General features: G+C 44.9%; 1 protein-coding gene across 1 annotated transcript; it reads right to left on the bottom strand.

The window, feature by feature from the left end:
• Positions 1-414: 414 nt before the first annotated feature.
• Positions 415-23,521, bottom strand: LOC146008714 (manganese-dependent ADP-ribose/CDP-alcohol diphosphatase-like). The gene is made up of 4 exons (XM_083148305.1): positions 23,409-23,521; positions 14,008-14,642; positions 6,965-7,081; positions 415-1,101 (listed from the first exon to the last, which is right to left on the bottom strand). Exons 2-4 carry the CDS (start codon positions 14,585-14,587, stop codon positions 746-748), a joined length of 1,053 nt encoding a protein of 350 aa, XP_083004431.1. The 5' UTR covers positions 14,588-14,642; positions 23,409-23,521; the 3' UTR covers positions 415-745.
• Between the last annotated feature and the right edge of the window lie 75 nt (positions 23,522-23,596).

Raw genomic sequence — 23,596 nt, 5'->3', positions numbered from 1 at the left:
TCCCTACAGCTTTGAGAAGCACATGCTACTGCTTTTTATAGTGTTTACTGTGTGTGCTCAATGTGGGAGGAGTTATTTCCCATAATTGCTTTCATGATGGCAATTACCATGTATGCAGAGGCGTAACTATAGCACCGCATCCCCCGCGGCCACGGGGGGGCGCTGTGCATGTGTGGGCGCCAGGGGGCTGTGGTGCTATAGTTAGCCCCCTCCCGTCCGCCCATCTGCCGCCCGCCAATCCGCCGCCCGCAGCCTTACCTGTCTTGCTGGTCCCGTCCCGGCTCCCTTGCTGGCTTCATTCTTCTGCTAGTGAGACGGACCACAATAAAATGTCCGCCCCATATAGCAGACAGTTCTCTGAAACTGTCTGCTGTATGGGGGCGGACATTTTGTGTTGGTCCGTCTCACTAGCAGAAGAATGAAGCCAGCAAGGGAGCCGGGACGGGACCAGCAAGACAGGTAAGGCTGCGGGCGGGGGGTGCCCCCCATTAAGGGTGGGGGGGGCGCCCAATTCATAGTTACGCCACTGCATGTATGAAATAACCATAAGTTACTGGAAGTGATTTTCAGGTTGACACCTGCTCAAATACACTTTCTAAAAATAAATGGATATGGCAGATATCTGCTATTTGTAGTGTTTGCAATTTTTTTTTTCAATATTCAGCAAGCTGCAGTCACCCACCAATGGAGTAAGAGATGTGTGATTGAAACTTCAACACATCAGAACAGTATGTTTTCAGAGCTCTTATCTTTCTTCCCCTGTGGCAGAGGTGCAAGAACATTTAAAGCAATCAGGCCTGCATTTAGTATGCTTTCTGTATGGGAGGAGCCTCTCCCTCACTCTGCCTCTTCCTCTAAGGAGCATACCATCTTCATACACACTGACCGTCCCAAATGCATTGGTGCCAGGCGGTGACTCAATGACCCCTTCCATCGTGATATGGTGTATCCCATAGGAGTCTAGGTAGTATCCCCCACTGTGGTCATGTCCGGCAAGATAACACACCACACACTCGTGTGACTGAATTATTTTGAGTATATCTTCATAGTTCCATGCCAAACAGGTACTGGGTTTAGCTGCCGGGTGGATAGGAATGTGGCCTGTAATGATATTTTACCAACAACACAATGTAATTGCTTTGCAAATAAAATGAACACTTCATTAAACACTTATTTTTAAAATCGTATTCATGTAATGGTGTTCTGAAATAGATACGTACTATTTCTCTATCATCCGGCAGGGGACACTGGCGTTCACGCTGGGTAATAGAGGTGGATGGCTGGGAACTGGCACACTATAACTTTAAGCAGCTGGCTCCTCCCCTCTAGTACCCACAATCCCCAGTTAGAAAAATTGTGCAGAGGGAGCTGGCCACGCAGGAGTTTACTCCTCTAACACATCTCTTTTGGCATTATTTCTTTCCTATTCCCTGCTAGGGAATTTATCCCCAGATAACTGGGTGCTTCATTATCCCTGCTAGGGAGCTTTGGCGCGCTGGTTCAGCCAGCACTGACTGTCAGGGTCTCACCAAAAGACGCCTGCCAGCCTGCTTGTGTTCCTGCGGTCCCCCACCAAAGGGACCGTCAGACACCATCTGCCTGCCTGTGACGCCGGGGAGCCCCAGGAGAGAGTCACCTAATTGTGAGTACCCCTTCAGCGGGGCGTTCTGTTTGTGTCCCTGCAGTGCGCCGTGTGTCACCCCCGTTATCGCGTCTCCAGGCAAGTGCAGTGGGATTATCCCTTGCTGGCCGGGAGGCTCAGCACGGCGGGGAGCGAGAAACAAGTGGTGTAACGCTGTGTGAGGGGCTACTCAGGCGCGGTACCGCACACGGCGGGCGCCATTTTAGATGTAATGCCGCGGGTGAGGGGGACTTGGGCAGCGCTTTAGAAGTTATGCGGGTGTAGAATATTGCTGTGTATAGCTCTATTCTGAGACACTGTTTCTGCTTGTCACCTCTCTCCTTTTAGGTGTATACAGCAGTGGGACTTTAACCCTTTCATTCCCCTCTGTTGGGCGTTCTAGCTCTGTGTGGGGGGAGGGTTTATTGCTAACAAGGAGGCTTAGTCTTCCCTCTGGTGCCTACAGTCCCTGGGTCCTTACACCCCTCCTGTCTTATCTGTGTGTAAGTGCTTCTGGAAAACATGACTGGCAAGGCGTCCACTAAGGCTTCTCAGAAAGCCTTTATATGCATCTCTTGTGGTGCAAAGTTTTCACAGTCCTCTGCTGATGGAAAAGCTACTACTTGTGAGACATGTAGGGGTATGTCACAGGGTCCTTCTGAGGTCTCTAATGCTCCTCCTGCATGGGCATCCTCATTGGTGGGGGCCATGTCTCAGCTTTCCTCTGAACTGGCTGAATCCAGAGTGGCTCAACCAGCCTGGGTCTCTTCTCTAACTAGATCCATGGATTCGTTTGTTACTTCTATGTCTGTCCCTTCTCTTCAGCAGAGGCGACCAAAGCGGCCGTTGCTCCTGCAGGACTCTGATGATTCCGCGGAGGAACAGGAGTTTCTAGCAGACGATTTGGATCCGGACCTGGATGATGACCAGGTCCAACCTGCAGCTGAGCCCGAGCAAGCCCCGGCAGGGGTGCAGGCGCTTATAGTTGCTGTAAGGCGGGTCCTTAATTTCCCTGAGGAGCCGGAACCCGTGTCCCAGGATTTAGAGCTGTTTGAGGTACGTCCTAAGCAGCTGGTGGTTTTTCCTTTTCCTAAACAGGAGCAACTAAATTCGGCATGGCAAAACCCGGATAAACGTTTCCAGGTTCCGAAGAAGTTTCTTTCGTTATACCCGTTTCAACCGTCTGCGCTTGCGCAGTGGGTGACGCCTCCTCCTGTGGACGCCTCCTTTTCGAGGTTGTCCAAGAAGACTACCCTACCGGTTCCGGGAGCTACTTCCTTAAAGGATCCTACGGATAGGAAGCTGGAGAATACACTTAAGGCCATCTATGTGGCAGCAGGAACCCAGCTGCGACCAGCGGTGGTGTCAGCCTGGGTAAGTAAGGCCATTTCCAAATGGGCTGACCAGCTAATCCAGGGTCTGGATGGGGGTGTTCCCCGCCAGGAACTGAGGGTGCTGGCGGAACATATCCGCGAGTCGGCGGATTTTCTTACAGACGCGTCCAAAGATATCACTACGGTTGCTACCAGGGTATCGGCTAACTCTATCGCTGCCAGGAGAGCTCTGTGGTTGCGGTCCTGGCAAGCGGACATGGAGTCAAAGAAGGCGGTAGAAGCCTTGCCGTTTACTGGAGACATGCTGTTCAGCCCGGAGCTGGATAAATGGATTTCCCAGGCCACAGGGGGTAAGTCGGCTTTCCTGCCATCTGCTCCTCCACCAGCGAGACGCCAGTACGCGGGGCCCTCGTTCAATTCCTTTCGGCCGCAGCAGTCCTTTCGCGGCAGGGGAAGAGGCTCTACCTCTTCCTTTCGTGGGTCTCGTGGAAAGACAAGAGGACAGCCTGCGGCCAGGGCCCAGCAGCCCAAGCCCCAGGATAAGCCAGCAGCGTGACTATCCTCCAGCCATGCTGGGGGACTCCCAGGTTGGGGCCCATCTTCTGGAGTTTCGACAGCAGTGGCTTGCCACCACGTCGGATCCTTGGGTCCGTCTGCTCATCTCAGACGGATACAAGATTCAGTTTGTGGGTCTTCCACCTTCAAGATTTTTCACAACTGCTCTGCCACGCGAGCAGGAGAAAAGAGTACAGTTGCAAGGGGCAATGGAGAAGCTTTTGAAATCCAGAGTGATTATGCCGATGCCTTTCGAGAAGAGGGAAAGAGGTTCTCAAATCTGTTTACGGTTCCCAAGCAAGATGGATCCGCAAGACCCATTTTAAACCTCAAGGCACTAAATTTGTACGTCCAGTACCATCCTTTCAAGATGGAGTCGGTACACTCTGTCATAGCCTCTCTGGAGCCTCAGGAGTTCTTACTCTCCTTAGACATAAAGGATGCGTATCTCCACGTCCCAATATGGAGTCACCATCAATCTTTTCTCAGGTTCGCTGTTGGACAGGAGCATTTCCAGTTCCGCGCCCTTCCGTTCGGGCTGTCCTCAGCCCCTCGCGTTTTTACGAAGCTGTTGTCGGTCCTGCTAGCTTGTCTGAGGCTTCAGGGCATCAATATCGTGCCTTACTTGGACGACCTACTGATAAAGGCACCATCCCTTTCGATTCTGCAGGAGCATGCTCACAGAACAATTCTGTTCCTGACGCAGCACGGGTGGATAATGAACTATCCAAAGTCCTCGTTGGTACCGTCCCAACGCCTACAATTCCTGGGCCTGTTGCTGGATACCAGGGTACAGAGAATATTTCTGCCAGAGGACAAGATCGCCTCAATCCGGATGTTGGTGCGTCAGATTCTACTCCACAAGAGAGTTCAGATCCTGCTGTGCATTCGCCTAATAGGAAAGATGGTGGCAGCTTTCCCCGGGGCCTCAGTTCGGGAGGTTCCGCTCTCGAACCCTACAGTTGGACTTGCTTCGTCAATGGTCATGCTCTCACCTGTTCATCCACCGGAGGGTACAGCTATCCAGTCGAGCAAGGTCGTCACTGCTGTGGTGGCTACACAGACAGAATTTGACACAGGGCCGTCGATTCGCCATATGGGACTGGATAGTTCTGACAACAGACGCCAGTCTCACAGGTTGGGGCGCGGTCATCCTAGATCGTCGACTGCAAGGTCTCTGGAATCGGTGGGAAGCATGTCTGCCCATAAACGTGCTGGAGCTCAGGGCGATTCACAATGCTCTACTAGCTGTTCCAGACATTGTTCAGGGAAAGACAGTCAAGGTCCAGTCGGACAACGCGACGGCTGTTGCGTACCTCAACAGACAAGGAGGCACCAAAAGCAGGGGCGCCATGAAGGAGGCCGCAAGGATCTTAGACTGGGCAGAGAGACACAAAGTGATTCTGTCTGCAGTATACCTTTCTGAGCAGGCAGAGGTTCCATCTGGGGGAATGGTCTCTGCATCCCGACGTGTTTCAAGAGCTAGTCAGGAGATGGGGTCTGCCTCAGATAGACCTCATGGCCTCCAGGCAGAACCACCAGCTTCCCCGTTACGTCTCACGAACGAGGGACGCCGGAGCTTGGGCAGTGGACGCTCTGGAGGTTCGGTGGCCCTTCCACTTCGTCTACCTGTTCCCTCCAATTCCGCTTCTAGGAAGGGTTCTCAAGAAGATAAGAAGGGAAGGGGTCCGAGCCGTGTTGATTGCCCCGTTCTGGCCCAGACGCACTTGGTTCGCCGAGATTCAGTCCCTGCTCATAGACCAGCCTTGGACACTCCCAGACAGGCCGGATCTCCTCCAGCAGGGACCGTTTCTGCATCCGGCGCTGAAGCCACTCCGTTTAACGGCGTGGCTATTGAAGAAGACATCTTAAGAAGGAAGGGTATACCAGCCTCGGTAATCCCTACGATGATGGCGGCCCGTAAGCCGGTTTCTGCTAAGCATTATCATCGGATATGGCGAGCATATTCCACTTGGTGTTCCGCTCGGGGGTATCCGTTCAGAAGTTTTCATCTACCTAGGCTACTTCGATTTCTGCAATCGGGGTTGGAATCAGGACTTCGTCTAGCTTCCCTGAAGGTGCAGGTTTCTTCACTGTCCATCCTGTTTCAGAAGAAGTTGGCTTCACTGCCAGAAATCAGGACGTTTTTGCAGGGGGTGGCCAGGGTCCAGCCCCCCTTCGTCCCTCCTACACCGCCGTGGGATCTTCCTTTAGTTCTGCGATTTCTACAGTCCGATACTTTTGAACCCTTGGAGCGGGTAGACTTAAAATTCCTGACATGGAAGACAGTTATGCTGTTGGCTCTGGCCTCGGCAAGGAGAGTCTCAGAGTTGGGTGCTCTGTCTTGCCGGGCGCCTTTTCTTATTTTCCATTCGGACAGGGCGGAGCTTCGTACAAGGGCCTCCTTCCTACCGAAGGTGGTTTCTTCATTCCACGTGAATCAACCGATTGTCATCCCTGCCTTTACTGATTCCGACCCGCAATCGGCCTCCCTTGATGTGGTCCGAGCCTTACGAGTTTATGTGTCCAGAACGGCGTCTTTGAGGAAATCAGATGGTCTATTTGTCCTGTACGATGCCCTCAAACGGGGTTGGCCGGCCTCAAAGCAGACTATAGCTCGCTGGATCAAGCTCACTATTAGGCAGGCCTATTTGGCAGAGGGTAGGGCCCCGCCCTCCTCTATCACAGCTCACTCCACCCGGTCGGTGGGCACTTCGTGGGCGGCGCGACGAGGCGCGTCTTCAGTTCAACTATGTAGGGCGGCTACATGGTCGTCCACTCACACCTTCATTAGGTTTTATAGGTTCGACACGTTCGCCTCTTCAGCGGCGGATTTTGGTCGTTTGGTTTTGCAGGCTCCTCCGAGTTCTCCCGCCCAAGGGGGAATCTTTGGAAGCTCCCCAACGTGAACGCCAGTGTCCCCTGCCGGATGATAGAGAAAAGAGGAATTTGGTACCTACCGGTAATTTCATTTCTCTGAATCCGCAGGGGACACTGGCCTCCCTCCCTACTCTGGTCGCCTGCCGGTCAATGTTGTCATGTGTGTACAGTTCTTGTTGTCTGTATATATATATTGTAAATATGTTGTTATTTGTTTAGTGGCAAGTCTGGTGTCCTTCCTCTCGTTCCAATTTTTCTAACTGGGGATTGTGGGTACTAGAGGGGAGGAGCCAGCTGCTTAAAGTTACAGTGTGCCAGTTCCGATCCACCTCTATTACCCAGCATGAACGCCAGTGTCCCCTGCGGATTCAGAGAAATGGAATTACCGGTAGGTACCAAATTCCTCTTATTATTGTATACACTTTATATTTATAACATGGGCGGATGGTTGCTGCTTGGTGCAAGTACCAAACCACAGGGTCAGTTCCAGATTGTTCTATTTGAAATAATTGAGGCTGCACTTTGACATGTGCTTGGCAGTTAGTTGCAAATTCAATTTAATGTAAGCACTTACCAGCAATTATTACTTTCTCGTTATTATTGTCAGAGTATGTAAGGACACGGTCCAGCCACGCCAGCTGCTTTTTGCTTATTCCTCCATTAAACTCCTGCATGTGACGTTCGTCAGAGCCTACATGGAGCAGAAATTAGGTACTTTTAATTCATTGGTATGTTCCAAAATGCTAGTACAGTATGTGTGGCACCGGAAGTGGGGCGGAAGAATCAATCGCACAGCATTCCCAATAACATGCTGCTGATTGTGGCGCGAAATGGCGCTTAATCGGGATTGGACAGTCACCTTCTTAAATAAAGATCCTCCACACAACTACAGCCATCCTTGAAAAAGACCGTAGTAAACGGTCGAAACGCGTTGGTCCCATTTGCGGACGCTTATCTGGGGAAACCTTTTACCTGGACCTTTGGACTGTGCCTGATGTGAGAGATTCCGAGACTTTCATTAATAGCGCATATTGAGAACTTCCTTCCAACAAGTTCTCCACCAGTTCCGGTAATTGTTTGAAATTCCCCTGTGCGGCGACCTGTTTTTAAAAAGTGTGTTTATGTATACCCAGTTCGTTCCATATATTTGTTGTCAGTATTAAATACAGTATTACAATGGAACGGTTCCATTGTGTTTCCATATGTTCCACTGAGTGTTTTCTGGAGTATATGAATACCTTGGCTAATCAGTGTGATTAAGAATATCCCTATTTGGGGAAGAGGAGACGCTATTCCCTTTGAAGGGGCGTATGGTACCTCTTTTCTCTGTGCTGCTGGTTGGTCTGACTGCACTATATATCTTTGTCCGTGCTCCAGCTTCCCTCTATTTTCCTCCTCACATTAATGCTTGGTCACTCTCATCACTAAAGGTGCTCATACATGGTGTGTTTGCGCCGTGCGATGCACGCTTATACTTTTTGTACTGTTCTCGAATCGCAAAGGCAAATCGCATGCACAACGCATGCATTGCGATGCGATCCAGCCCATAACTGGTGCGATCATCGCACCGTGTATGGTCACCTTAATACAATCACAAGTGGATATACTTACTCAAACAAAAACATTCAGTTCCTGAAATACTCTGTGCAGCAGTGAGTATTATAAAAGGCATGATTGGCTACAAAGTTCTCCGATTGCTACTGTACTTAAAGACTAAGCAAAAGATCAAGACCTAAAATATGTGTTCTAACCCTAATTAAATTATATATTTTCCCTCCCTGTAATGAGATACAAATAGTGTAATAATAGTAATAATACATATTAAAGTTATTAGTAGTAGTATTATGCTTTAGAAGTATGCCCATTGACAATAAACAATGGGGCAGATGTATTAAGCTTTAACAAGAGATAAATCCAAGGGTGATAAGGAGAGATAAACGTCCAGCCAATCACCTGCTAACTGCCATGTTACAGGCTGTGTTTGAAAAAAGTCAGTAAGGAGCTGATTGGCTGGATGTTTATCTCTCCTTATCACCCTTGCATTTATCTCTTGTTAAGGCTTAATACATCTGCCCGATTATGCTTTCTTAGCAAAATTAATTGATCCAAATATTTACCATAGACATACTGTAATCTATGATTCTGCCCAGCACTGTACAATGAGATGCATGGTTGTGTTATTTTTCTTTATATTTTCACTCTTTTTTTTTTGCTACAGCATCATCACCTTACATATAACCATTTTAAAAATAATGTAGTAATGTTATCCACTGCAGAGCCCAAAGCTTGGTTGTTTGTATGTAACTCAGAGCTTATTCTTCGTTAGTAAGTAATACTGTATATATTAGGAAAAGGGGGGGGGGGGGGGTTGGCATTCACTGGTGAGTAGTGTTAAATATACATAGTGGATCATTTATTGTTTGGTATGTACTTAGGCTGAGCCTGGAACCTGCTCTGCTTATCTTGTATTTATTAACTTTTCTTTTTTTCTGGGCACCCCACTAAGGCCAAGTGGCCCTCTGGTGGCTAGATCAATAATTACATCTTCAAATAAAAAACTATATTCTTTTTCTTGGGTGATACAGGGTGAGAGGGATATAACTCACTCACTCCCACCAATATTATATTAATATGTGGGAAGCAGCAGCATATACCCTCAATATATCTGTCACCCAATATCTAACACACCATGGGGCAGCTGTATTTATCCTTCAAGAGATAAATACAAGGGTGATAAAGATAGATAAACATCCAGCCAATCAGCTTCTAACTGCCATGGTACAGGCTGTGTTTGAAAAAAGTCAGTAAGGAGCTGATTGGCTGGACGTTTATCTCTCTTTATCACCCTTGTATTTATCTCTTGTTAAGTCCTAATTAGAGATGTGCAGACTCGGATTCCAGAGATCCGAGCCCCCACGGACGTTATCATTCCGAGCCCGGTTCCGAGCAGCACTTGGAGATTCCCGCCTGACTCGGGTCCGTCCGCGGGGGCAGAACGTCATCACCCGGCACTGGATTTCGCGAGGCTTTAAATAGCGGCTTCTGCGCCCGCCATCTTCACTCCAGTCTAGTAGTGGGTTGGGAGAGGGTGTGTTGGTGCTGCTGCTGGGGCTTAAACTTGAGCGTGACCTTGAACGCAATATTTTATTTGCTGGGGCTGTCTCTCTCAGTGCTGCTCTGTACTCTGTTCTCCTCTCTGCTTAGGGTGGGATCACCCTAGCAAGGAGGACAGTCTAACTGTGTACTTGTAGTACTACTGTCTCCTCTGTGCTGGGGCCTAACTCTGGTGCTGTGCTGTAATATTATATATTATATTAATAATTAATTATATTATATATAGTCCACTGGTGCTGCCTGCACTGAATCTGCCAGTATTATTTAGTTACTCAGTCCACTGTTGCCACTGGCAGTGCTACTGCCTAAGTGTACCTACCTAGTACATACTAGGCTGCTATATATAATTTAATAAAAAAATAATACCTGTGCTGCATGTTACTGTAAAAAATAATTCCATGCTGCTGGTGCACTGACGTGTGCCACTGCCAAGCAGTACCTAATAATAAAATGAATTAGTATAAATTCTGCTGGTGCATAATAGTATGCTACTGGTGCTGTGTAACTACCTTTTGTGGTGACCACTGGCAGTGCTACTGTCTACCTACCTAGTAGCTTAGTTTCTCTACCTACTAGGCTGCTATATTATTAATACTTAATTATATATAGTCCACTGATGCTGTCTGCACTGAACACTGTGAATAGAGGTTGCCAGTATTATTTACTCAGTCCACTGTTGCCACTGGCAGTGTTACTGCCTAAGTGTACCTACCTAGTAGTACAACTACATACTAGGCTACTATATATAATTTAATAAAAAAAATAATACTTGTGCTGTGTGGGACTGTAAAAAATAATTCCATGCTGCTGGTGCACTGACGTGTGCCACTGAGTGCCAAGCAGTACCTAATAATAAAATTAATTATAAATTCTGCTGGTGCACATATACTAGTATTGCTGACGTATCTACCTGTCTGGTGCCTAGTACTGCCGTATCTACCGCTGCAGTGCCACTCTTACATGAGCCACGTGTTTGTGCCGCACACTTGTGTGGCTTAGCATAGTTATCCAGCTACCTCGGTGCAACCTTTTGACCTAAAAACAATATTGTGGGGTGTGAGGTGTTAAGAATAGACTGGAATTGAGTGGAAATTAATGTTATTGAGGTTAATATAGCGTAGGAGCAAAAAAACAAAAACACAATTCTGCGATTTTAGCAGCTTTAAAAAAAAAAAAAATCCAAACACAAAACTTTTAGGAGATGTTTTGGCAAAACCCATTACAACCCAAAACCTCAAGGTAATCAGAAACCAAAACACGAAAAGTGGCCGGTGCACATCCCTAGTCTTAATACATCTGCCCCCTAGTTACCTATACTCACCTTCTGGATACTCTCATCCTATTGGAACCCACACAAACAAAATTCCTGCAACTGTAGGCCTACAAACAGGAACCAAGGTGTGGGAGACTAGGAAAGCAGATATGCCCTAGGTCCACCATAAACACAGTGGATAATTGAGCCACGCTCACTTCCCCATCAATGCCCACCTATAGGACAACCGCTAATCCAGGGTGAAGCGCTGGGGTAAAAGCAGCTGCCTTACACACTGGTAGGTGACCTGCCACAGCTTTCTTATTCTCTAACCAAGGTGTACCTGTACATTATACATACCAGTACACACCAACTAGACATATAATCCTATCAGCTGACCATATACTGGTACTTAATTGTTTACTTAATACAATTCTTAAATATGTGGCTAAGTTTCCAAGCAGTCAATGTAAAACTTTTTTTTTCTAGAAATTGATTCTAGGAATTAATAGAGGGTGACTCACTGCATGTCTAATATCAGGAGATACAATATTGGATTCATATCCTTAGGAAATCCTGTATTTGATTTATTGACGTGCTTACGCTGGCTTCCAATGATGTTGGCATTTAACTTAATTGCCATTACTAATTGAGGGGAAAGTGTTCCCAATACTGTGTATGTTACGTTTATGAATTTATACGTGTGTCCTACTGTCTGGAACAGCTTTCCAGCTTTTTTTTAACACATATTGAATAAAAGTAAAATTTTATATACTAAAGAGTGTTCCCAGAAAAAGAGAGTGCTTTTCTTTCAATATTTTTACATAGCAACAAAAAGAAGGGATGGTCATCCGCAAAGGATCCTCATTGCATTATTGAGGAAAATAGGACCCCCCTAAATGATAACCAAAATGGCGTAAGCCTAGAGTATATTGGTTTACTGCGGGAGGTGTGCGACCTCTAGACAAAAAGTAATAAGCTTTATTGGAAGAGAGAAAGAAGGTATGTCCTTGTCGGGTGCACCTATGAGGTCCTTAAATAAAGTAAAATTTAACTTTTATTAAATGATTACTGAAACTAAGCGAAATATGACAAACACACATGTAACATTGAAACGTGAATACAAGGGGAAGGGTAGGTGTGTTTATTAAAATTGGTGGCCTGCTCAATTCGCACTATTGTTATTACACAGGTTTGTCTTAGGTTTCAAATATATCTGTACATCAGGACAATAAATTTGTCTCAAAATTCACGTATATATGTGCTCCTTGAAATAAATTTGTGGATTGGTACCGTGTCTGTTTATTTGCTCTTAAAAGAGGTTATGTCAGTGGCCTTGTGTGATGTTTGACGTTTATGTTTCATCCACTGCAAGGCCACTGACATAACCTCTTTTAAGAGCAAATAAACAGACACGGTACCAATCCACAAATTTATTTCAAGGAGCACATATATACGTGAATTTTGAGACAAATTTATTGTCCTGATGTACAGATATATTTGAAACCTAAGACAAACCGGTGTAATAACAATAGTGCGAATTGAGCAGGCCACCAATTTTAATAAACACACCTACCCTTCCCCTTGTATTCACGTTTCAATGTTACATGTGTGTTTGTCATATTTCGCTTAGTTTCAGTAATCATTTAATAAAAGTTAAATTTTACTTTATTTAAGGACCTCATAGGTGCACCCGACAAGGACATACCTTCTTTCTCTCTTCCAATAAAGCCTATTTTTACATATAAAGACTCTCAGGTGAGCACCGCCATGTGAGTCAGAGTCCACTAATACTCTTAGACAATTATTATCGTGTTATCTATTTATGCATTATACGTAACAGCTAGTGCACAGCTTTTCCTATTCCCCCCCCCCCCCCTTCCCTGTTACTCAACCTTTAGAGTGTCTCAACCTAAGGCCTGTTTATCTTCAGTGGTCAACCTAATACACGTCGACCTTCCTGTGGTCGACCTAATGATCCCCACACAGTGGGTGCAAATCAGCGCAGGGCAATGTCTTTAATCGAAGATATTCAAGTGTTGCAGGAGACATCTTCAATAAAAAGATGCCCACTGGCAGTTTCTCAGCTCTGCTGCTTGTGTCTAAAGCTACAGCATTGGGCAAATGTCACAACCATCGGACATCTCAGCAAGCATATGGTTGTTGAGAAAGCTCACCCCACCTTAACTGTGAATCCAAGTCTGAGGATGCAGTCTCTGGCTTTAGCATGGACCAAAAATGGTGCGGATACATATCTGTTTGAAAAAAAACCCGTCACCACTCTGTGGGCCTTATTCTGGTTGAATCGGAAGGATGCGTATTTGGGACAGGCACCGAGTGTTCTTTGCCCCGCCTATCGTATGGATCAATCACGCCATCCAAATGCAGTAAGACACCGAGCGAATGGACCGCGAGTGGATGTTTCATGTGAACATCTGCGGGTACCATATGGTAATGAGCCCAAACAGCCCTTCACGCCCCTCTCCACCCCCTGCTCGGATGGTTTCCTACCGATCGTTTTTTGCACGCAATTCACGCACATGCGCAGAAACGCCATTGCACATGCGCAAACACAAAACATCGGCCGTCCATCCACACACGCAGCCATCCGACTCAATCAGAATAAGGGCCTATATGCCTAAATCTGCAGCTTGCACCGCACTGTGGGCCCTTTGCAGCATGAATTGTCAATTCGAAAAAATGCAGTCTTCTGCGAGCAGAAAGCCGCCACTCAGACAGAAAGTACAAACGCCTTTTGCACAATTGCTAATAAATTCCAAATTCGCAGATCCATTCACAGAAACTGAACCATTAAATTTTTTTTTACCATTTGTGCCAGTCTAGGGCTTCCACTAGTTTGCGCAAGAACCAGGCTGGAAGTGGTCATCGCTGACTTCATAAACACACCCAGAAAATGCCATGCTTCCACCCCTAATTCCTGACTTCCTGTCAAATTTTGGGTTCTCTGCGACTTCTATGCTTAAGCATATTTATTTGCTAATTGCCTCTCCGCAAAAGCAGTCATTCGATTATTGCTAGTTTGTAAATTCTCTCATCATCTATGATGAATCAGGCCCTGTGAGCGGAGCCACAACAGCATCGTGACACATGTGGGCTGTGGCTTTCACACGTGCATACATCAGAAACCGTGTCTTTCGGTACTAAATTGAAACAGAATTCAACTGAATCAAATTATGCAAATAATATGCATTTTTTCCGATACTTACGGTACTTCTAACATGTGTACATACCATTACTGCTCGAGTGGCAAGTATTGCATAGGAAGTCTACCGATTCTTGGTACTTAGGGCTATCCTCTGATCTGCCATGTATACTTAGATCATAGGTGTCGACTAGAATGAAGCGGAATTTAGCATGAGGACTGAAGTGATATGCATAATAGTCACTGGTGTCTGGGTTTCCTTCATGGCTTGCGTCCGTTTTATTTTGCAGCTTGTCCTGCATCCAAGTTGTGTTTAGTTTTGTGTCTTTTAAATGATCACGACAAAAGTTATAGAACTCATGATTTCCCCAGATGTGGTGGAAAGGCATCTTTGCATTCTTAATCTCAGTTAGGACTGTGCCAAGTGATTTTTCTGATGTTAAAAATTTGTTATTGGAACCATCAATGATATCTCCAAGTTGCAAAACAAACTTGGGGAGAGGATCCTCCATGTTCCAGTGTTCAATGGCATTTTGCAGATGAATGCAACTGTGCCTGTAGTATCTCATGGTTCTCCAGCCACTCAGTCCATCATCTCGATCAGCATACTGTACATCTGCTATGACTCCAAAGTTAAAATATGGCTGTTGTTTATAGCAGCTCGTCATGTCTTTATGTTTTTCCCCTGTGCTACAAAGCTTGATTGCTGTAAATGTCAAGAACCTATAAAGTAATTAAAAAAATATTTAAAATCTCATTATGTAAATAAAGGGGTGGGGAACTTCCGGCTCGCGGGCCTGATACGGCCCCCGCACCCTGCTTGTCCGGCCCACCGGTCCAGCTGCATATTTTATTGTTTACTTTAAGCAGCCGCCCGCCTGGCTATATTACTGCAGTAATATAGCTGTGCGGGCGGGCGGCTGATTAATCAGTAATATAGGCGGGCGGTGGGCTGATTAAGCTTGATTCAGCTGCCCGCCCGCCTATATTACTGATTAATCAGCTGCCCGCCGAGCAATGTTCCTACCTAATCAGCCGCCCGCCCACATGGGTGGCTGCTGCCGCGGGGAGATGTTGACAACACGCGCCTGCCAATCACAGTGGCTGTGGATGTGATGCGTCCACAGTGATTGGCGGGCGTGATGCGGTCGGTACGGAGGGAGACTGGTCGCGTGATTTAGGATCAGTGCATGGGCGGGAGCATCCTACAACAGCCACAGCAGCAGCCATCACGCTGTGCTGCCACAACTAAAACAGTGTGTTAAAGGTAAATGCTGCTCCTCTCACCCTCCATTCCCCAGTGACTGAAAGATCCAGCGGTTGTCATTTACCCCTGGATTCACACCCAAACAGGTTTATGTGATTTTGTCTGATTATCATAATCAGACATAATCACATAAACCTGTTTGGGGGTGACACTGCCATTTTCTCCACTTTTTATGAGTAAATGACAACCCCTGGATTAATGCTGTGCATTAATTAGCCAGCCCTGGTGTCTCTGGCCACATGTTTATGCCGCGTGTATAATGCCCACATGTATATGCCGCTGCCCGTGTGTATAATGCCCACGTGTATATGCCGCTGCCCTGTTTATAATGCCCACGTGTATATGCCGCTGCCCTGTGTATAATGCCCACGTGTATATGCCTCTGCCCGTGTGTATAATGCCCACGTGTATATGCCGCTGCCCGTGTGTATAATGCCCACGTGTATATGTAGCTGCCCTGTGTATAATGCCTACGTGTATATGCCGCTGCCCTGTGTATAATGTCCACGTGTATATGCCGCTGCCCTGTGTATAATGTCCACGTGTATATGCCGCTGCCCTGTGTATAATGTCCATGTGTATATGCCGCTGCCCTGTGTATAATGTCCACATTTATATGCCGCTGCCAGTGTGTATAATGCCCACATGTATATGCCGCTACCCTGTGTATAATGCCCACATGTATATGCTGCTGCCTCCCGTGTGTATAATGCCCACATGTATATGCCGCTGCCCTGTGTATAATGCAAAGAGAAGCAGTTCCAACCATCGCATTAAGGGTGAGTTATTTAAAAAATATTTGCTAAATAATACAGCAAGGCAATTTTTAAGTTGATAATTTTTATATGGCCCCCGAAGGGTTTTCAAATTTTCCAAATGGCCCTCGGTAGAAAAAAGGTTCCCCACCCCTGATGTAAATGTTATTTTGTCATGTGAAATAATAGGACTGACAAACTTTACATTCAAATAGCTATACTTATATAAAAGATCAAATTTTTGGTATAATTTTTACCCCTTTCAGATATACTCCAAATTGAACACGAATCAACCTGGGATTTTGTTATGTATAAAAAGGCACCTACTCGACTTTGCAATTCACCGGGTCTTTATTCCCGGTTTGGTGACCCGGGTTAAGTATGAATGATGCAACCCAGGAATTTGCTTTTTGCTTTTTGGCTTCATGAAAACATGAATTGGCCTGGATGGGCTGCCCAATGCCTGCTGATAACATCATAAATGGCACTTGGAGAGGAACAGACGCCACACGTGAGGAAAACAGTTCAGAGAAGAGTGCTAGTGAAAAGCCTGCCATTCATTTACTCAGGTCTCACTGGAAGGATGATGAGGTCCTGAAGCTACTACACGTGCTACTGTGAAGTGAGGAGAAAAAAAAAAGGCCCAAATAACAGGCATTGTTAAGGATGCCATGATGTACAGTATGGCAACATTTCAAAGATCGTGTCCAGGAAGGGGGTGTGTGTACCAATATAGATCTTACCTCGGGGCAACTGGGACAAACTTATGCCATTGGTTTTCACACCTCATTTGGTTTGGTATACACAGCAAGCCCAGTGTCCCTCATCTTTTGGGCCTACATCCCACTATGCAAAGCTAGGCCAGTCTCCAAAATCTTTTGGGCCTACTGTACATCCCACTATGCACAGCAAGCCCAGTTTCCCACCTCTTTTAGCGCTACTCCCTAGTATGCCCATCAAGGCCAGTCTCCCACCTCCTTTGTGCCACCATCAAATTATGCCCAAAAAAGATCCAACAGTTACAATTGTGCTCATAAGTTTACATAGCAGAATTTGAGATTTTCTGCCCATTCGACAGAGAATATGTATGATAACTCTCAAACTTTTCTTTCACTCATGGGTAGTGGTTGGGTTAAGCCATTTATTGTCAAACAACTGTATTTACTCTTTTTAAAATCATAATGACTACATAAACTACCCAAATGACCCTGATCAAAAGTTTACATACCCTGGAGATTTTGGCCTGATAAAATGCACACAAGTTGACAAACGGGTTTGAATGGCTACTAAAGGTATTCATCCTCACCTAATCAGTGTGTGTGTGTGTGTGTATAAAAGGTCAGTGAGTTTCTGTTCTCCTGAAAGACCCTTGCATCTTTCATCCAGTGCTGCACTGACATGTCTGGATTCTGAATCATGGGGAAAGCAAAAGAATTGTCAATGGATCTGCAGAGAAAGTTAATTGAACTGTATAAAACAGGAAAGGGATATCCAAGCAATTGAGAATGCCAATCAGCAGTGTTCAAACTCGAATTAAAGTAGTGGAAAATTAGGGATTCTTTGGAAACAAAATCACCAGGAAAATTGTTCGGGATGCAAAGAAAAGTCCACAAATAACTTCAGCAGAAATACAGGACTCTAAAGTGGTGTGGTTGTTTCAAGATGCACAATAAGGAGGCATTTGAAAAAAATGGGCTGCATGGTCGAGTCACCAGAAGAAAGCCATTACTATGCATTTTAAATACATAAATAGTAAACGTTTATTTAAGGAAAACATAGGCCCACTAACTGATATTAGTGGAAAAAGTGTTACTGAGGACAAGGGAAAAGCAAAACTGTTAAATGAGTTCTTCTCATCAGTATTTACTAAGGGAGAGCAGACTGTGGAACGAACATTTACCACAAACGGGACAAATAAGCCAGATCTCATTGTGGATTTCACGCCGAAGGAAATAATACTGAGGCTAAGCAAACTCAAAACAAATAAATCACCAGGGCCAGATGGGATTCATCCGAGGGTATTAATGGAATTAAGGGATGAACTAGCTACCCCCCTACATTATATATTTAGCAAGTCACTATCGTCAGGTATAGTACCAAAAGATTGGAGAATAGCAGAGGTAGTGCCAATATTCAACAAAGGAAAAAAGGAAGATCCCGCTAATTACAGACCCGTTAGTTTAACATCAATTGTGGGTAAACTATTTGAAGGATTTTTAAGGGATGGTATCCAGGAATATTTAGATCATCACCGTCTACTCAGTACTAACCAACATGGGTTCGTGAAAAATCGTTCATGCCAAACTAATCTACTAGGGTTCTATGAAGAGGTTAGCAAAAACCTCGATAATGGAAATGCTGTAGATGTGATTTTCCTAGATTTCGCTAAAGCATTTGATACTGTCCCACACAAGAGAATGATTAATAAAATGGAGAACCTAGGATTGGGTGAAAATATCTGCAGATGGGTAGGGAATTGGCTATGTAATAGAGAACAAAGAGTGGTTGCGAATGGTGCCGTATCAGATATGATACCGATACTAAGTGGAGTGCCCCAGGGTTCGGTTTTGGGGCCCATTTTGTTTAACGATATTGGGATAGAGTTACTCAGCAATGTATCCATCTTTGCGGACGATACAAAACTTAGCAAAGTCATCAAAACATCAGAAGATGTCACCATGCTTCAAAATGATCTTGCAATTCTAGATAAGGTGGGCAAAAAAATGGAAGATGAGGTTCAATGTAGATAAATGTAAGGTTATGCACCTTGGGAGACACAACCAGTGTGCAAGTTACAACCTTAGCGGAGAGGAACTGGGTAATTCCATACTTGAAAAGGATCTAGGAGTCCAAATAGACAGCAAACTAGGATGTAGTGCCCATTGTAATGTAGCTACAAAAAAGGCCAACAAAATTCTGGCATGTATTAAGAGGGGAATGGAAACTAGGGACTCAAGGGTAATTATGCCACTATATAAAGCATTGGTGAGACCTCACCTAGAGTACGGAGTACAGTTCTGGGCCCCACACTATAAAAAGGACATAATAGAATTAGAAAAAGTCCAAAGGCGAGCAACAAAGCTTATTAGGGGAATGGAGAATTTAAGCTATGATTCGAGGAACCGGCAGCGGGTGATGGGGACAGAGACGGTGGGCGGCGGGCAGCAGTGGGAGCAGGAGCCGCACTTTAACAGGGGGAGAGCCGCATGCGGCTCTAGAGCCACAGGTTGGCCACCCCTGCTCTAGGTGGTACATCACCAAGATCCTTGAGCAGCGCTGTCCTTTCCATACCCCAGAGAGGAGAGCTCATCAGTATTTTCGGGGAGGGATGGAGATAAACCTCTTTAAGACCTACCCCCTCCACGTAGGCATGTGAATCATGGCATATGGTGCGATTTGCATAATTTTAACCCTGCTCCCTCCCTAAAGAGCCACGGAAGGTAAAGTGGTAAGAAAGGTGTTTTGAACAGGTAAAGTGGTAAGAAAGTTGCTTCAATATAGGTGACAGTAATTATACATTAACAAGCAAGTCCAGGACCAGATAATTCTGTCCCTCCTGAAGAAGGTCATGTTGGAAGGTATGCAGCCTTGTCTCAGGTATTGGCTGCCATATATGGCGGGTGCCTTTCCACCTCATGCTCCTTTAGTAGCTGGAATTCTGTATTTCCTGTTTTAAGTTAAAGAGAGCAAGAAAATAAAAGGATTGTCTTTGTTGCTGGCTCACTGAAGAAAAGAGTATAATAAAATTTAACTTTTAATTGTATAAGTAAAAAAGAACCGTTATGGTGAAATATATGCTACATACATGACTTACAAAAACATTGAACAATTATTTTAAATGATGCACGCGCTGTGTGTGTGTCACTGTTTTGTGTGGGTTTTATCGTGAGGTTTCCACTGTCCTGTTGTTTTGGTGGGCAATGTCACCCTCAATGTATGACACTGTTCCTTCCTTGATACTATGTTGCAAGTCGTGTGGGTAGTCTGACAGTTTATTGTGTCAGGTTCCTCTATTGTGTCACGACTATATATTAAGTGTGAGCCAGTTCAGCCTGCTTCCTAGTTTAACTATCAATTGGATTGGTTAGTGTAAGTCGAGTTAGCAAGTGCTATGATTCTGGCAGTGTCGTCTGCCAACGGATGTTTTTATCAAGGTGTCAGATGCCGTGATCTCGGCAATACTTTTTGCCGGCCTGCTTGTATGCAGCAAATTTGTGTGATACACAGTGAGATTTGTATATCTGTTCCTGCGTACAGGATTATCTGTCTATGTGTATATCTGTTCCTGCGTACAGGATTATCTGTCTATGTTGTTTTTAGACAATTTATTTTCTCAAGTTTCAGTTGGTCAGTGTGTATCGTGGCAGCAGACGTCGGAATATCGGCAGTGCTTTCTGCCGGACCTTGCGTTATTCAAATGATTGTTTCTTGCACAGTAAAATTTGTGCTATGCACCATGAAATTTGTGCGTTATTGGTTGCATATACCTTATTTATTTTTGCGGTACCCTTGAGAAAGATTTTTTGAGGAAAATTGTATGGGTGATCTGATGGTGTGAATGCTAACAGATTCCTCTAATCTATTGCAATTATTTGCGATATCAGCAGTGCTTTCTGCCTGGCCGTGCTTTATACAGCAACTATTTGATACACAATAAAATTTGTGTTCTGCACAATAGAATTTGTGCGTTGTTGGCTTGTTTATTTTTGGGGGTTAACCTTGGGAGGAATTGTATGGGTGATCTGATGGTGTGGATGCTATTAGACTCCACTAATTTATTACAATTCTACTAGTAGATACTTGGATTGGCAGATGCTGTAATTTTGGGGAAAGATTGTATGAGTAATCTGATGGTGTGTATGCTGTCAGATTCACTAAATTGGTTACAATTTCCCTCATAGGTGTTTAAATCACGTATCAGTGCTTTTCTGTCGGCAGCAATTTGTGTTTGTATCGATATGCGTTCACACAGGTCATACGCAGAGATAGGTCTGTTGGTTTTTGAAAATGCTTATGCCGGCTATTGCTTTATTCGGCGGCGGCTTGTGCACAAACAGGTTTGTGTTTTTCACAATGGAGTTTGTGCTTAAATTAATATGTGATCGCAAGGGTCATACACAGAAGCATACGCGAAAGCCAGATCTATGTTCTAGGAGATTGCGCTGTTGCTGTTGGAGTGTCTTTTGGGGAAAATTGTATGGTTAATCTGATGATGTGTATGCTGTCAGATTCCCTTAATTTATTACAATTTTCCTTTGGTCAGGCAGTGCTTTATTCAGCAGCGGTTTGTGCACAATGAAATTTGTGCTATACACAGTGAAATTTGTGTTCGTATCAATATGTGATCACACAGGTCTTGTAAAAAAAACAAGCGCAAAAGCAGATCTGTATACTGGCTGACTGATCATACTGTTACTGTTGTGGTATCCTGTGGGAAAGATTTTATGGGTAATCTGGTGGTGTGTAGGTTATCAGATTCCTTCAATTTATTCCAGTTTTCCCATAAATGCTTTAATCAGGCTTTGGATACAGTGTTTATATTATATCCCTTTTTCTTGAGGTTTTCTTTAGGGGTACACAGAAATGGGAAACATCAATTATTTTCATATCAGCTTACTGTTTTTTTTTGTTATAAATGGTGTCCATTGTCTGATGCTTAGTCTTATAGGACATTTGTCATGAATTTGACTGGCTCGGGAAGTAGCAAGATATACTGATGCACAGTCCTACTTGTCTGCTTGGTTTCAGACCCAGGTTACGTGAAAATAGCAGGATATGTTAGTGCACAAACCAACTGGTAATATCTGTGGTCTGCTTAGTTTCAGACCCAGATTGCATATGGTATATCGGTATCCTGGCGTGTGACCGGTCTCAATGGGATATATATACACACACGCCAGCCCCTACTGATAGTAGTTACGGTCTGTTTAGTTTCAGACAATGGTTTATATAATGCTATTAGCTGCTCCGTCTCGCCAGTCACTCTCCGTGGCTGGCGGGCTCAGACAATGTTAATCAATTGTATATACACCAAACCCCGCTAAGCGGTATTAGTTGCTGTAAAATAATACTGCTGGCTATAGGCTGTTCATTTTGACTGGCATATCTTACTCATATACAGTGCATAGTTATCACACATTTAGACAGCGCGTGCATCAGGCCAACGCGCGTTTCACAAACGGCTTTATCAAAGCTTGCGGGCAGGCTCCTGATTGGCTGCCTGTTCGTCATTTGATTGACAGCTGACAGGCGCAGGGAGCAATGGGTAGGGGATGGATCCGGACATGACATGTCATCCAGGCATTCCACAGACAGCGCTACATGCCTCAGCGCAAGTGTCCGTGAGGAAGAGGGAGCAGGTCGCAGCTGCTCAGCCTCTCCATAGTGCCACCCGCTGTCAGACAGGCACTGCAGGCGGCGTGCAGGCTGTGTGCACTCGCAGTGCAGGGAGCAGCTCTTTATACTGCCGCCCGCTGTCAGACAGGTGCTGGTGGCAGCATGCAGGAGGCAGTGACAGTGAGGGCTGAGGCAGTTTTAGCAGAGCAGGGAGGGAGACAGCGCCTTTTCAGCATGGCGCCTCCCTGCTTTGCAGGAGCTGCTGAGTGGGTAGCGTCGGCCCTGTGCATACTGTTGCAAATTTGTTACTCACCCAAACATCTCACTATAAAACACTTGAAACTCACAGTCAACCGTTTAATATTGTGGACTATTTGCTTCAGAGCATTTTTTCTAAATAAATATTTTATTTTTTGCCTGTGATTTTTTTTCATTATTTTTCCTTGTCAGTACAATACACAAGAGGCATGAAAATATTAAAAATAAAAAATAAAATCATGCAATGAAGGGTTAATGACAAGAGAGTAATTGCATGGAGCTCTCTCTAGCAGGCCTCTAGCTTTTCAAAATAAAATAAACATACATTTAAAGGACCCTCAGGTATATGACATAGCAAAAAATGGATGGATGTTTATCTTATTTGGAATATAAGATATCATTTTAATAAAAACAATATATATTGGAAAATATCTGGGTGAGGGGGCAGATTATTACTCTTTTAGGCAGATTATTACTCTTTAACCTGGGAGTCGGACTATGGGAGCCACGTTATCTAGAAAGTGCACTGACTGACTTATTTGGGCTTATTTGTCAGGGAACCTGGCAGTCACAGTTAAAGAGGAGTCTCTCATCCATCATGCTGCCAGTATCGGAGGGGCAGCTGCATTAGAATTGTTATGTTACCATTGTACCTTATTAAATAAAAGTCCTTACCCCATGTACTGTAGTCTGTGACTGTAATACAGAAACTTCAAACTACTGAAACGTATACCAAACAGAAGCAAAATTGTACTGTATATCAATCAACAGTTTTCATATAGAGCTTTATTTATATTAAATTCATTTGGGTGTCTCTCTATATTTTTAACACTGTTATTTACCTTTCTGGATACAGAGAATGTGATTACTTACCTCCTAATGCAATCTGAATGGCACTATCATCTGTGCTCTCACTTGCACCGTGACTTCAGGCTGCGTCAGGAACTCACTAACTTCCTGCTTATAAACACGACATGGCACACCCATGCAGCACTGAGGACATTTTTAAAGGGATAACACCATTACATGACATCACGAATAAAGAAGGACATTGCTACAAT

Source organism: Crinia signifera, chromosome 6 (assembly GCF_055691185.1).
Source record: "Crinia signifera chromosome 6, ASM5569118v1, whole genome shotgun sequence".
NCBI classification, from domain to species: Eukaryota; Metazoa; Chordata; class Amphibia; order Anura; family Myobatrachidae; genus Crinia; species Crinia signifera.
This window is presented reverse-complemented; position numbering and strand designations above follow the sequence as displayed.